General features: G+C 46.7%; 1 protein-coding gene across 1 annotated transcript in view; it reads left to right on the forward strand.

Moving 5' to 3' along the window:
• Positions 1-4,746, forward strand: part of LOC147013523 (uncharacterized) — an 86,654-nt gene extending 81,908 nt beyond the window's left edge. Inside the window, exon 4 of the mRNA XM_085855381.1 lies at positions 722-4,746. Coding sequence (XP_085711507.1) covers positions 722-730 — 9 coding nt within the window. The 3' untranslated portion in view covers positions 731-4,746. The remainder of the gene's footprint in view (positions 1-721) is intronic.
• The last annotated feature ends 11,432 nt before the right edge of the window (positions 4,747-16,178 follow it).

The following is a 16,178-nucleotide window of genomic DNA, read 5'->3' on the forward strand; positions in this document are numbered from 1 at the left end:
CACGTTATATGATGACAACATCATCACATTTTGTTCAATAAGTTTGCCTAATTTCCCTATTTCAAAGATAAAAGTACATTGTTACATGTAGGTATGTCTCATCAAAACACCATTAATCAGGTAAGTCTTGATTTTATTGATATCATTGATACCATGAAAATGGAAAAGACTCTTGATAAAAACCAATCCAATCAATGGCGTGCATGCTGTCCCAAATCAAGATGGAGGACAGTAACCTTTAAAATAGGGCCTGTGATTGTGTACCTGACCCTCTACTTTTCTGTTCTCATTCAAGAATTGAGCTGGCCATTGCTTTAATATCAGAAATATAAGGATGGATGATACTCAAAGTCTAATGTCGGCTACTAAAGTCTGCATATCTGTGTGTCAGATGAAGCTTGTACCATCACTGATGCAGGCCATTAGAATAAGGACCCAGGTTGTCTAGGCAGAGACATTTGGCCCATGGTCATGGGCAAAGCAATATATGAAATTGGGGTGTTATCTTAAAATCAATGTAGGCATTGAGAAGAGGATGATTGATAAAAACCAGCTCTCGAACTAATAAATGACTGCTGTCTTAGATTGATTTGTTCATTTTTGTTCCACTGTTCCTGTTAAAGTACTGGCAGATTTAACTTGTAGAAAAGTGGTGGCATTTTATGATTTTGATCCCTGACAAATACGTATGAAAGAAACTGTATAAGTGTATTTTTTTCAGCTTGTTTGATTACTGCCTACACAATGGATGCAGAAAATACAAGTTCAACATTAGGAGTGACAGTGTCAGAGGAGGCGCCTCAACTTCAAGAAGCACAGTCCCCATCTATGGTTAGTTTTCTACTTTATTTTCTTAATTGAATGGAAGAATACACCATCACCAAGAAACTGATGTCAGTATTTGGTAGCACAGGCCCAGGAATCTAGTGGCACCAAAAAGGTATTCATTATCCATCTTCTTAATTTTAGTACAACAGTGTAATGCTACCAAAATGGTGTTTATTTTAGCCCAAATAAACTATTTCACATGGACCCTTCGCTAGAAAACTAAACAGGTTTATTTCACTCATTCTGTGTTCCATCGTCAGTACTTCCTACAATCAGTACCGTAAAGGTCAGAGCGTAGCATTTGAAAACCTTTGGAATAGAAAGAGGCAAATGACAAGTCGAGATCAATGAAAGTACCATACTATTATTCGACTTAGAGCGAGGGGAATTGACAATGTGTTAGTGCAACACAATTCAGATATCTTCTCAAGCTAATTAAAGTCTCTTTCTCATTTCAGTAGTGTTGATGGGAAAATTTGTTAGCAAGGGCCAGGCAAGGTCACCCTCTCCAAGTGCCAGAGAGGTCACCAGTATGTCATGAACACACACCCACGAAGATAACGTTTGAGTAATAAACACACCATCCCGTCTGTAAAGAAAAAAAAAAAGAGCAACCAAAACAAGTCCTGCCAAAGCAAGTCAGGCAAGGAAGGTTAAGAGTACACTCCCATCTCACCTGGTCTGAGGTCATCACACCCACTTGCGTTCTCAAGAACGCCTCCAAACTGCATGTTTACCGTCGATATCACCGTGCCACCTTTGCTGTGTCACCTGCTGTCCAATGCAGGGCTTATTGCCTGCTGCTCCTTGTGAGTAGGCCACATGGGCCGAATCATTTTTGTGGGCCGTTGCAGCCGAAGATTCATGCCATTTTGTGGGCCGTTGCGGCCGAAGATTCATGCCATTTTGTGGGCTCAGTGGGCCAAAAAAGTCTTTGTGAGATTAGGCCACTGGGCCGACTGAACTCACCTGGTGAGAGGCCACTAAGGCCACGAAGTGAGGAAACCCTCAGGGGTGAATAGACAATACTGCCGGGAGGGGGACATGAAGGAGCGAACACGTGAAAGAACTTTGAACCTTTGAATGTTCTGATCCTATGCAAATATTGGTGTTAAAATAAAATTGAATGCCCTCCCGTTCAAGTCCATAATTAGAATGTTAAGTAATGCGCATAGAGTGTGAATTTGTTTGTTCGATTGGTGATCCGACACACTAGGATAGGGACATGCCAATCTTACTGTGTCACTTTGGTTTTTGGAGTAAAGTGCTTCCCATGTTGTGGGTTAGAGTAAATGGGAGATCTGTGCTGTACGTTAGACAGGGCTATTGCCGTGGGCTGCCCCAGATGGAGGCTCGGGAGAAAGGTGGGGGTAGTGTTGCGGAAATGGCCCTTAGTGTGTTATTAAATATAAGAATAGCCCAGATCCCCCATTAAATGCATGTTTAGCCAGGTTGTTCGGTAAATGGACGTTACATGTGTGTCGGAAGGTGTAAGAGGCTGTTTATTGCTCGTACAGTGATGGTGTGCCGAGAGGTGGTTTTCTTCTTCTTCCTTCCCCTCTCCGAACTAGCCCCGCCCAGCGCTCTGAGAGTGTCGGCACCGATTGGTGGAGGGCAGCTGCAGTCTCGAGCGATGGACCAATCGCGTGTCCCCGGAGGCGGTCCAAAAAGCCTGCCCCGATAAGACAAGGGGTGGGCTGCTCTGAGAGTGTCGGTCGGGATCTGCTTCGTGAAGAAACCACTAATGTCGAGTCTGCGATTGGCTGTGAAAGGAAGCAACTGCTTTGAGAGTGCGATCTGCTGTAAAGAGAAACTGGCTGCTCTGAGAGTGTCAGTCGGGATCTGCTTCGTGAAGAAGCCACTAGTGTCGAGTCTGTGATCGGCTGTAAAGAGAAACTGGCTGCTTTGTGAAGTCTGGGAACGGCTTATGTGAGTCGGCGATCGACTTTATGAGGAGGTGATCGACACGTCTTGTAATCTCATCGATCCACCTGCGAAGGCCAACACCCCGATTTGGCCTGATCTGGTGAGCAGGCCAGGCCTGGACTTGTATGCTGGACCTTGTGAAAAGCCAGCTGGAGCATACCACAGATCATTCGTCTTGGGCCGTCGACCTTGCGCGGGGTCTGGACGCCCCGAGGAGGGCGTGCGTAAGCGGTGCCTGGAGAAGAAAAAGGACAATGCCGCGCGGCGTGTTCGAGCTGGGTCCTCGAATCTGTTGAAATTGGCTTGTCACGAGCCACATTCGGGCTTTTGACACTTTTTCTCTCGTCCATGAACCTTCTTAACTAGGGAGCTACGGATTCCGAAGGGGACCCGAACAAGATAAACCTTAGACAACATGCAGACAAGACACGGACAGCATGCAGACAGGACACAGAGTACTTTGGGAGAAATGTTGTCTGTAGTTTATAGAATAAAACAAAAATGTTCATTTTACTCAAGCACATACCTATAAATAGTAAAACCAGAAAAACTGATAATTTTGCAGTGGTCTCTTAATGGATTCGCATCTCACTATACCCTAATTTAATATAATAATAACGAAATAAATAACTACTATATTTTTCGTGAATCATTGAATCTAAAACACTGGATGTTGGGCCAGCCCGAAATAAGTTCAGGCGGGAGTGGAGACAGCAATAGTGGCGGAGATGATAGTGGTATTTGGTAAATGAGACGAAATATTCTAATAGTTTGTAATTCCATTGATTGAAAAATTAGGGTATGGTGAGATGCGAATCCGTACACTTCTGAACTTCCGAGGTGAAAATGGACTGCATTTTCGAACTCAGTGGGGTCGATTTACTCAAAGAAATGTTTAGACGGACAACAAATTAATTATAGATTAGAAAATATCGAAATGAATAGGATTAGTTACTCAACTCCAGTAATGATAAATCTTGTTTTAGGTCATATTTTCGAAATGGTAGTGAATTCAATGTCGGTGCAGTCATTTCTTTGAGTAAATCGACCCCATAGAGTTCGAAAATGCACTCCATTTTCACCTCGGACATCCAGAAGTATCCGTAATTGTACCTGACCATACCCTAATTTAACCAACTCGTGAAACTAAAAGTCGTCATATGGAGCGACCTCTAAATCACGTCCGATCAACTTAAATTTTTTTTTGCACGTTATTGAATCATAGTGGAATAATTCAAGGCTTGTGGAGACATCTGAATCTTTTAAAAAAATTTTTGCTGTTTTTGGACCACCCTAATGTATATGTCCAGCTCTGGAAAAAATTAAGAGACCACTGCAAAATTATCAGTTTTTCTGGTTTTACTATTTATAGGTATGTGTTTGAGTAAAATGAACATTTTTGTTTTATTCTATAAACTACAGACATTTCTCCCAAATTATGAATAAAAATATTGTCATTTAGAGTATATATTTGCAGAAAATGACAACTGGTCAAAATAACAATAAAGATTCAGTGTTTTCAGACCTCAAATAAAACAAACAAAACAAGTTCATATTCATTTTGAAACAACACAATACTAATGTTTTAACTTAGGAAGAGTTCAGAAATCAATATTTTGTGGAATAACCCTGATTTTCAATCACAGCTTTCATGCGTCTTGCATGCTCTCCACCAGTCTTTCAAATTGCTGTTGGGTGACTTTATGCCACTCCTGGCGCAAAAATTAAAGCAGCTCGGCATTGTTTGATGGCTTGTGACCATCCATCTTCCTCTTGTTCACATTCCAGAGGTTTTCAATGGGGTTCAGGTCTGGAGATTGGGCTGGCCATGACAGGGTCTTTATCTGATGGTCCTCCATCCACACCTTGATTGACCTGGCTGTGTGGCATGGAGCATTGTCCTGCTGGAAAAACCAATCCTCAGAGTTGGGGTACATTGTCAGAGCAGAAGGAAGCAAGTGTTCTTCCAGGACAACCTTGTACGTGGCTTGATTCATGAGTCCTTCACAAAGACAAATCTGTCCGATTTCCAGCCTTGCTGAAGCACCCCCAGATAATCATCGATCCTCCACCAAATTTCACAGTGGGTGCGAGACACTGTGGCTTGTAGGCCTCTCCAGGTCTCCGTCTAACCATTAGACGACCAGGTGTTGGGCAAAGCTGAAAATTGGACTGATCAGAGAAGATGACCTAACTCCACTCCTCTACGATCCAATCCTTATGTTCTTTTGCAAACCTCAGCCTGGCTCTTCTTTGCTTCTCATCGATGAAAAGCTTTTTTCTAGCTTTGCACGACTTCAGCCCTGCCCCTCGGAGCCTGTTTCGAACCGTCCTCGCCGTGCACTTCACCCCAGCTGCCGTTTGCCATTATTTTTGTAGGTCACTTGATGTCATCCTACGGTTGTTGAGTGACAATTGAATGAGTCGGCGGTCATCCCGGTCAGTGGAAAGTCGTTTTCGCCCTCTGCCAGTCTGTAGCTTTGTTGTCCCCAATGTCTGCTGCTTGACGTTGTTCTTATGAACCGCTGTCTTTGACATTTTAAGGATGGGAGCAACGTGACGCTCACTGTATCCATCTGCCAGTAAAGCCAGAATTGAACCCTTCTTTTCCTCACTCAAAACTTTTCTTTTCAACTCTTTTGGCGTGGTCAATAGTTATTTTTTTGATTCCAATTACTTTTGAGGTTCTACTAGCACTGTTTTTGCCATCCAGCTCGTCCTATTGCAAGAGGATAGTGATGACCACAGTAGTGGTTTTTATACTTTTCCTTGTTAAATAAGATTAGGTTCAGGTGATCACCTAATCAGTACCCCACTCAGTAGAATGAGGTGTGCCTGTGTTGGAATTCAACAGACACTGGAATGGAATGGCTGCCATACATGTGGAGTTGCTGATTTAAATTTTTTTTAGAGTGGTCTCTTATTTTTTTTACAGAGCTGCATATGTATATGTGTGTGTGTATATATATATATATATATATATATATATATATATATATATATATATATATATATATATATATATATATATATATATATATATATATATACATATATATATATATATATATGTATATATGTATGGATGTATATATATATATATATATATATATATATATATATATATATATATATATATATATATATATATATAGACAGAGACAGAGACAGAGACAGAGACAGAGACAGAGACAGAGACAGAGACAGAGACAGAGACAGAGACAGAGACAGAGACAGAGACAGAGAGAGAGAGAGAATTGAATTTGAAACCTCATTTATGACATTCAGGCACACACAGTTCAACACATATTAACAATAATACAGAATTCAACAGAAAAAACTCACAGTTTAAAGAAAATTATGAAATAATTACAACTTCTGAATTCTTCCCAAAACACAAAACATTTGCGATGCACCATTTTCTCTCAAAAAGTTTGACGTTTTGATTGCTCATGAAGATATCAAATTCCAACCTAAGTTGTGTTGAGACAAAGCCTTTAAAAATAGAGATAACATCCGATCCATGACCATTGCAGATTTTAATCTTCCTAGATTTGTAGATTGCATATTTTGCAATAGCACCCAGAAAATTTCAAAGAACACCCACATCTCTACGTCTTGGTTGGAAGGGAACACCAAAAACAAACATGTGCAAACAAAAACAAACATGTGCAAGGAGTTTGTGGCTTGACTGCAGACCACTTGCAAGGCATCACCAACATTATATCCTGATAAACTGGACAAAGGCCGAGCACGAGCTGGATGAGGTTTCCAGCACTAAGTAGCCGAGCACGAACCTAAAGGCCCGGTCACACCTTGACGTTTTAGCCAACGTATGCCGATTTTTGAATTTTTTTTCTAAAACGCTGGCACACGTTGAATACGTTATGGGTAAGTTTTGATAACATTGAGAGCACGCTGAAAAACACTGCCATACGTCGTTGTACGCTGGCTTTAAACGTACTTTTCGGTTGTCCTCAAATTTTTTCATGCTTGAAATTTCACGACGTATGCCGGCGTATGACTCACACGTTCCGCTACGCTGGCCACAAGTTGTATGCACGGTCTGCGATCGTTGACAGACGTCAACACATGCTACTTGTAAGTTAATCATAAGTTGAGACATGCCGAGGTAATGTTTAGTGTACCCGAAACTTATTTCTAACCTTTGATTAACGTGTTGTTGGCACGTTACGCGATCGTTGCCACACATCGACAGACGTTACTTTTAAGTTACTCATAGGCTGAAAGACGTCGGTATAATGGATCGTCCTTGCGTCAGCGTCCACGGCCACGGCCAGGACACTTATTTGCAGCATTCTTCAAACTTTCCTTTGGCATGATGAGGATGTTCACACTTCGATGTCTAGCTTGGCTATGATTCCAATTGTCCATCAGCAGCGTCTATTTAAAATAGTCGAGTTTGAGCGTTTTAACACGTTCAGAAGAAACGCTTCAAATTTCAAAACCCCAGCGTCAAAAAACAAAGGCGAGTGACAGCAATTTAAATCGTTCATTGTAAACAATGAAAATAGTTGAGTGGTACCGTTTAAAAGTCGTTGAGTGTAAAAAAAAAAAAATCGAATTGTTGAGCGCAAGCGTCTACTTTCAATAGTGGAGTTTGAGAGATTTAGCACGTTCAATAGAAACGATTAAAATTTCCGAGCGCCAGCGTCAAAAAACAAAGGCGAGTGACAGCAATTTAAATCGTTCATTGTAAACAATGAAAATAGCTGAGTGGTACCGTTTAAAAGTCGTTGAGTGTAAAAAAAAAATCCAATTGTTGAGCGCAAGCGTCTACTTTCAATAGTGGAGATGCAGCCATTTAAATCGTTGAGTGGCAGCCTATGAATAGCAAACCCCACGTCACCGGCAAAGATAAACTGCCGCACGATATGGATAAGTTAGGCTATCGTTGGGCATAGTTTGTGAACGCCGGCTACACGATAATTATTCGTTGGTATATCGTATCTATAAGTAATCAAAGCGCTCTATGCACATTATTAGTTCATTGTGCATTTGTCCAACCCGTTATGAATAGACCTAAATCGTAAAAACAAGCTATAGCTCATTGTTGAAAAAGCCCCATAAAAAATTAGCCGCGAAGAACTTCGAGCAATGGTGAAAAGATGTCTCCTACCCGTGGGCACGCGGACGCAAGGACGATCCATCATAACCCACACCCTCCCCCTCACACTCACCTACTACTGCCAACATGAACAAACTACTACTAATACTGATACTGATACTGATACTGTTACTGCTGACATGGACATCGACTCAAAAAGGACTCCAAAACACTGTTGGGTTCCCCTTTTATGAGCAGCATTTTTATATACCAATTCCCAAAACCGCTGGGAACACGTCTTTATATGGCAGTTGTAAGCTAGAAACACGTTCATTTATTTTTTTTGTCGACCGGAAGACGTCATTGGAATACGTCTACATACGTCGATGTGTGTTGGGACTACGTAAAGAATTGGTTCAAAGCACGTCAAACATAAGTTAGAAATAAGTTTCGCGTAAAAAAGACATTACCGTGATGTGTTTCGACTTATGAGTAGCTTATAAGTAGCATTTGTGGACGTGTGTAAGCGTCCACATATCGTGTGTAAAACTTATCCCCATCGCATGCGGAACGTGTGTCATACGCCGAGTACGTCAAAAATTTTGAACATGTTTAAAATTTCTTGACCTACACTACTTACTACGACGTATGATAGCGTACTTTAGCGTTGTACTCACGTATACCAAACTTACTCATACCGTATTTGACGTGCCCCCAACGTTTTAGACACATTTTTCTTAGGTCGGCATACGCTGGCAAGATCGCCAAGGTGTGACCGCGATGTTGTCACTTCCATTTCTACGGCAGTTATGATTCGAATCGTTGTGCATCAGTCTTTTAATAGGCTACGTCACGACATCGTCGGCGATGCGTGCAACGCGCTATGCCTAAGTTAGACTATCGTTGGGCATCGGTTGTGTAGGCCGACAACACGTTCAGCATTCGTTGGTATAAGTTATCTATAACACAACGAAACGTTCTGTGTCCGTTACCAATGCGTTATACATAAGACCAAGTCGCTATGAATACGTCCGAATCTTCAAAAAAAAAACATCAAAAGTTCAACGTAAGCCAGCGTTTTACATACATTTTAATACGTTGCCATCGCTGGCTAAAACGTCAAGGTGTGACCAGGCCTTAAGATGTGTGAGTGTCGTGACACGCAGGTGTGCGTGGGTTGAATGGAGCTTGACTGCGAAAGTGCGACGGAGACGATGGCGACAGATGTTTGCACGGTTTGCACGGTGGCGCGCGCGAGGTTCGGGCCGTGTTTCGCACGAGACCGCCACGTGCGCGCCTGCGCGAGTGAAGCCGGGTCCGTAAATGCCAGCGGTGGATGTTGCTGATCCCGCGGACGAACAAAAGGTAGGCTGGATTACGGATTTGGACCGGATGGGTTCTCCACGCAAGCGTGTGTGTGAAGCTCCAAAGGGCAGAGCACATGTTTTTGTGTGGGGAACCCCTCGAAACGCGAGGCTTGTTTTTGTTGATGCGCAGGGTGACATCATGGCTGCGCGTGTGGTTGGAATCCGGCAGGAGGGTGAATCCCTGCCGGATAGTACCATCCAAGAGGGACGAGGTACGCGAACAGTTGCCATGACGTCCCGGCCAAGGTGCGCAGGTTGCGAGTTGGTGCGCTGGTGCACGCGCATTAAAAAAAAGTTGAGCAAAGCAAGCCTCGGTTTGGGTAAACAGGATTCCTGGGCAAGGGGTGGAAGACCTCCTTGACCAGGACACAGGACACAACTCGTTAGGGGGAAGGGTTAGTGTTAGTTCGACCAGCTTCATGGGGCAGGGGTAAGTCCTCATGGAGCCCGTGGAATGGATTAGGTAGAGGGATTGTTGTCAGATTTAGGAGGGGAAATGGATTTATGAGGATTTTGAGGGCAGTGACAGACTTGTGGATGTGTAGAGGGGACGTAGCTTAGCTACGTAGTGTTAAATGGAACGTGCTGAAGGTTAAGGGATGACGTGGGAGCACGAGGTAGTTAGAGTGAAGTAGTGAGCAGGATGGCAGAGATCAGCGAAGTGTGAGTTGAGGAATGGAAAGTGTACTTGTTGAGTGAGTGAGGCCAGCGGGTCTGTGGGTATGGAGTGATTGTGGAATTCATGGTGTGATGAGTGATTGGGGGGAGGAGTGATTCCCGCCCAAGGGACCCCGGGATCAGAATAATGTGAGTTAGGGGGGTAGTTAAATTTAAAAATGGAGGTCGTTTTGTTGGTGGGAAAGTAGGTACCCGCTTGGAGGGGTGCAGGAGCCCTATTGACGGGCTGGAAGCATGGCTACGAATAGTGAGTATCGCTGAGTGGGTACCCCGGGCACCGGGCGAGTCGGCCGCGGTAGGCCAAGGGGCCATGGGGGGGGGGACGGGATAGTGTAGTGGGCATGGGTGACCCGCTGATGCGGGGCCTGGGGCACCATAGGCCGCGCGGGCAGTGCGTGGGCACGGGTGACCCTCGGACAGGGGCCCACGGCACCAGCCTGCCACGTGAGCATTTCAGGGGAGTCGCCAGGGGGGCACTCCCCAGTGTTTAGGGAGCTGGTAGGCTCGGAGGTAGTGTAATGCCCGGGGGTGCCATTGTTGGGGAATCGGCAGAGGGTAGTTCCTGCCAAGGGAGCCACGTGTCCCAGCCACGAAGCCAGGTGAGGTGACGGGAAGAAAATTGGGGGGCAAGGCCCAAAATTGTGAGGACACCAACACAGGCAACGGGAATCCTGGTTGTTAGAACCGATAGTTTAAGAGAGAGGCACTTGTTGGAAGCCCCGGGGTAGTTTAAGTGATAATGGTTAGGGAAGATAGGAAGTGTACCGGGGCCGCTGGACCCACTTTGGGTAAAGATCGCTGAACTCCGAGGAGGCCATCCTGAGACTTTGTTGGGCCTCGACACAGGACGCTAGCTCTCACTTATTCCCCTCCAGGAAGGGAACGTAGGGGTTGGTAGTAGGCTAGGAAAGGATCGGTTAGCCGAACAGTGACGATAAAGGGGGTGAGGGGACGATTTATATTGGGGGAAGTAAAAATAAAAATAAAAACAAAAAAATAAATTAGGGCTAAATTGGGTTTTACAAATTAAGGGGGTGGGTATGGACAGAGACAGGCAAAGGCGATAGGTTGGGAGGGAGACAGTCGGGTAGGTCCGAGCCCACCTTCCGGGTGGCCAGCACCACCGCACTCCCTCCACCAACCTCCATTTCAAGGCAAGAGGCTGGCCAACTTCATCGGCTGGCTGTTGCTGCAAGGCCTGTGCCGGCCGGATTGTCTGCTGGTGTTTGCTGCAAAGCCTGTGCTGGTCATTTAATCTGCCGGCTGTGTTTGCTACAGCGGCCTTGTCATCCCATGCCTTGCCTGTTCACCTTTGCCATGCCATGCCTACTGCCCATGTCCACCATCCCCGTTCTGTTTTGCATTTCCGCCCTTCTTGTTCATTACCATGTGCGCCAGGATCCTCGCGCAAATTTGCAGGGACTGCCCTGATGGCAGCTGCAACACGGGCCTGCACCGGCGGCCCATGCACTGTTCATTGCGTGTGCTGCTTGAGCCAGCACGGAGACTGCGTTGCGCAGCTCATGCGCCGTTGTGTTCACTGCGTCCATTTTAAAAGGGCGGAGGTCCTGAACTGCGAGTTAGCAGCCGGCCACGTTCCCTGTCACCTGCATTGCCTGAGCCAGAGACTGCGTGCGAGCAGCCTGGCTTCCTGCTAACTTTTTCTCTTTGCAGAGTCCATCGATCCTGGGCCATGGAATAGTGTAAATTATAAGGTTAAAGGTAAGTTGTGTATTGTATATGAGTGCACCCCCGGCATGTATGTCATAGCGCTGGCATTTTATTTAAGTCGTATGTATGAGTAGGTTTGTTTCGTTAGTTACTCAGCCCGTAGGTTATTTATTTTGGGGACACGAATACACTGAATGTCGCACTCAGGGATCCAAAGGTAAAACGTACTCGGGGAGAACTCACACATGATGGCACACGAAAATTCGGCGACTCGGGACGAGTCTGTAAAAAGGGGAGGGGGTAGTGTTACGGCTGTGGAAATTCGCAAAACACCATAAAGGGTCCTGAGATCAGTTATGACAATAAGTATGTGTGTAGTTAAATTTCCCCACCGTTGTTTAGAGGGGATCTCCGTGTTCACCGGGCTGCGATCCTTTGAGATTGCCGTTTTTCTTTTCTCTATCATTATTTTGGACCAATCATCCCCCACAACCAAATCGCCACCACCAACATCATTCCCAAGCAACTACAACTCAAACACCACCACCTTCGCCTCTTTACCTCCACAACTCCACCCCGCAAACATCGCTTCACCGCCATTCTCAAACGACGCCCGCCAACAACCAAACTCCCACCACCTCAGCCTTTCTACCACATGCCGGGCCATGGGTTGTGAATGCGTTCCTTTCGCCTCAAAAATCGGATCAGGAATGCTTCACACCCCATTTTCATCCATCCTATGACTGAGCATCGGGTGACATAGCTCCGGCTCTGAACCCGCTGTGATCCAGAAATTTACAAAGACGCCCCTCCCCCCGGGCTATATAAGCGCGAGCTCGGGAAAGAAAAGAAAGGCGAAGTACGTCGGCAGAAAGTCAAGAACCAAGTGGGAGCAGTGGAGTGGCAGCGGCGGAGTGTCGGCAGAAGAAGTCAATTCTGCAGTGTCGGCGGGGCAGTCGAGTCGGGAGACGGAGCTCGAAGCCGACGGGAAAGGCAGATGGGGAGCGCTGGAGAGAGCTCGCCGACCACGCCAGGGGCACGAAGCCAGGCGCAGCTACGCTGACATCGTGGCTTGCCCGCCATCGCGGGTAAGACCCTTCGGTCCCGTGGACCTGGCCGCTCATCCAGGTTCCACGCACATTAGGCCCATGGGCCCAGTCTGACTCCCTTGTCTATGACGGGGTCTTTTCTTGCTTTTTCTTTGAATGCGTGTTGTGGCGCCGAGTCCCATAAGTAAAACCATATAAGTGACTGTACATAATTGCTTATAGACGGTCGTAGCACCTTTTGCTATGCTTTTGTTCTGTATACGTGCATTTTAGTGTTTGGCATTCCTGACTGCATATGTGCTTGTATAATAAATGTATGAGTGTGCAATAAATGTGCTTGTCCAACTGTTCCCCATTTCGTTGCGTCCTTTCCCTTGTTTGAAAGTTCCATCTTGCATCAAGGAAGGAATTGGTAGGAGGGGTGTAAGCACCCAGTAAATAATCACGTCCGTCGGGGCCGGCGATAACACCGCTCGATTATCACTGAAGCACGGAACAGACCGCTTCAGCGGTTCGTGTCCTAGGCCGGCCAGCGGCGAGGTACAGTCGCCCGGTTAACTACCCGCGCAGGTACTTAGGTAGGTCGAGTTTGGCGAACAACCCTATCCTGCGCGGGTGGCCGATTGGCACGATTGTGGTGGGGTCGAAAGACCCAACCGTGACTAGCTCCTGGCGATAGTTCCAAGGAGGATCAAGACTGAATTGTCCGTTCCGGTGGGCGACGCGGTCGCGATTTGAGTTACGTGGCCGATCGCACGCCGGGTGGACCGAAATTCGTTTCAATATATATGTGAATATGAAACGTTCCCTGGTCGTGTCGCTATGCTTGCCACCAGATATGCCACCAGATATGGGATATATATAAATATATATATATATATATATATATATATATATATATATATATTTATGTATATATATATTTATACATACATATACACATATATGTATACAGTATATGTATATATATATATATATATATATATATATATATATATATATATATATATATATATATATATATATATATATATATTGTTGCGGTCTTCGCGCCCGCCGGCGTGCGAACGGCCACGTAACTCGAATCGCGGCACGTCGCCCACCGGACGGACAATCCAGTCGTGACCCTCTCGGACTAACGCCGGGAACCAGTCACGGGTGGACCTTTCGGTCTCACCGCGATCGAGCCAATCAGCCCCCGCGTGGGATAGGGTTGCTCGCCAAATTCGACCTACCTAAGTACCCACGCGGAGGGTAGACCGGGCGATCGCACCTCGCCGCAGGTCGACTTCGGACACGGGCCACTTAAGCGACCCGTTCCGTACTATCAGAATAACCGAGCGGTGTTATCGTCGACCTCGACGGTTCGATTAATTATCGGGCGTACTCAGCCCACTACCAACCCTTTACGTGAAGCAAGATGAGGGTTCAATGGGGGAAAAGACGAAGCGAAGCGGGAGAACAGTTCAACAATAAAGCACATTTATTCGCGACGAACGGAAAGCACACAAATACAATTCCACCAAATGCACACAAAAAAAGAAAACACAATTCCATTTACACAAAAAGCAAACATAAAAGTGAAAACACAGTGCAGAGCTAATACCGACTACCGAGCACACGGCAACACTTATACAATTCTACTTCACAGACGGCGCCGACAACACATACCCAAAACCAAGGAAAAGAAATACCCTCAAGAATGAGGCAGGCCTGAGGCCGAGACCGGGTCGGGCCTACCCGTCTGGTGATGAGACGCGGAGCGGCGATGGCCCCGCAACCCGCGGGCCTCGTGGACGGTGTCTGGTAGGGGGTGGGAACGGGGCCCCCTTGGTCGCACTATCTCAGCGCGGGGGGAAACAGGAGGGGGTTGCTGATGCTCGGGGTATAGAGGATCTTTATTATCCCTGGTGTGCGTCTCCACCTCGGCCAGGTCGCGCTGCCGGCCTCCCTCGGGCGTGCAGCTCCCGGCACCGACGCGAGCACCCCCTCGTCCGACTCTCTTCAGCTTCTCCAGCCACTGCAGGCTTCGGGCTCCAGACTTCCACACTCGTCCCCTCCGTTCCGACTCCTTCTCGTTCTCGACCCCCCTTTCGTTCTCGTTCTCCTTCTCGTTCTCGTTCTCCCTTTCGTTCTCGTTCTCCTTCTCCTTTTCGTTTTCGTTCTCCTTCTTCTGACTGACGAACACCGTCCTTTTATCCCCCCGTAACTTCGCCTTTGACCCCCTCCCTTTGACCTTTCACCTCGCTCCCCATTGGCCCGAGAAAAAGTGGGCGTGAAGGCTTTTTGATCCACAAATTTGCATATATCGATCGCCCTGGGGGCGGGGCCAATTCGCCCCTCGCTCACCGATTGGACGGCAAAAAGTGGGCGTGTGTCGTTTTTGATCCGTTTTTGAAGCACAAAATCCGTGATTTTGTACACGCTGTTCGACGCGCGTTCTGCATGAGTCCAACACCGGTACCCACAGCGGGGCAAGAACGGTGGCGATGCTACGGTTGCGAGGTGTGACGGGAAGGTCGTGGCGGTTGTGGTGAAGCGGCGTTGTGGTTGGTGGTTGATGTTGTGGTTGTGATCATGGTGGTTGGTCCAAAATAAAGATAGTAAAAGAAAAACGGCTATCCTGAAGAGTCGCAGCACGTATAAATGACATGTATTCCCACTAGACAACGGGTTTGGGCCTAACTACACATGCACTTACCGAGATACCTCACCTAAGGGGCCTGAATGGTGGTTTGCGAATCTGGTAACCACAACACTACCCCCTTCCCTTTTTACAGACTCGTCCCGAGTCGTCAAATTTTCGTGTGCCATCACGTGTAGTTTTCCCCTAGTACATTTTACCTACGGATCCCTGAGTGCGACATTCATGGTATTCGTGTCCCCAAAATAAATAACCTGAGGGCTGCGTAACTACCTAAACAAACTCACTCACACGGACGACTTAAATAAAATTGCCGGCGCTAGACAGATATGCCGGGGGCGCACTCATATTTACAGTACATCTTAACCTTAACTTACAAATTTTACACTAAACCATGGCCCAGGATCATTGAACTCTGCAAAGAAAAGCAGTTAGCAGGGAGCCAGGCTGCCCACATGCAGTCTCTGGCTCAAACAATGCAGGTGACAGGGAACGTGGCTGGCTGCTCACACGCAGTCCAAGGCCTTCCCTTTTGAACTGAACGCAGTGAACCACAACGGTGCTTGGGCTGCACAAACGCAGTCTCCGTGCCAGCTCAAGTGGCACACGCAATGAGCACAACGAATGGATGCATGAACACAAACACGGTGCACGGGCCGCCACTGCAGGCCCGTGTTGTAGCTGCCAACAGGGCAGTTCTTGCAGCTTGCAAACTGTTGCCTTGCGGATCCTGGCGCACATGGAAATGAACAGGGGGGGGGGCGAAGCAAAAATTTAACGGGGCTGGTGAACGTGGGCAGTGGGCATGGCATGGCAAAGGCAGCAGGCAAACACAGCCCGCAGAAGAAGGCCGCTGCAGGCAAACACAGCCGGCAGACAAACTGGCCGGCACAGGCCTCGAAGAAAAACAGCCAGCAGCTGAACTGGCCGGCACAGGCCTTGCAGCA

Source organism: Eptatretus burgeri, chromosome 14 (assembly GCF_056783735.1).
Source record: "Eptatretus burgeri isolate ZD-2024b chromosome 14, Ebu_testis_v1, whole genome shotgun sequence".
NCBI lineage: Eukaryota > Metazoa > Chordata > Myxini > Myxiniformes > Myxinidae > Eptatretus > Eptatretus burgeri.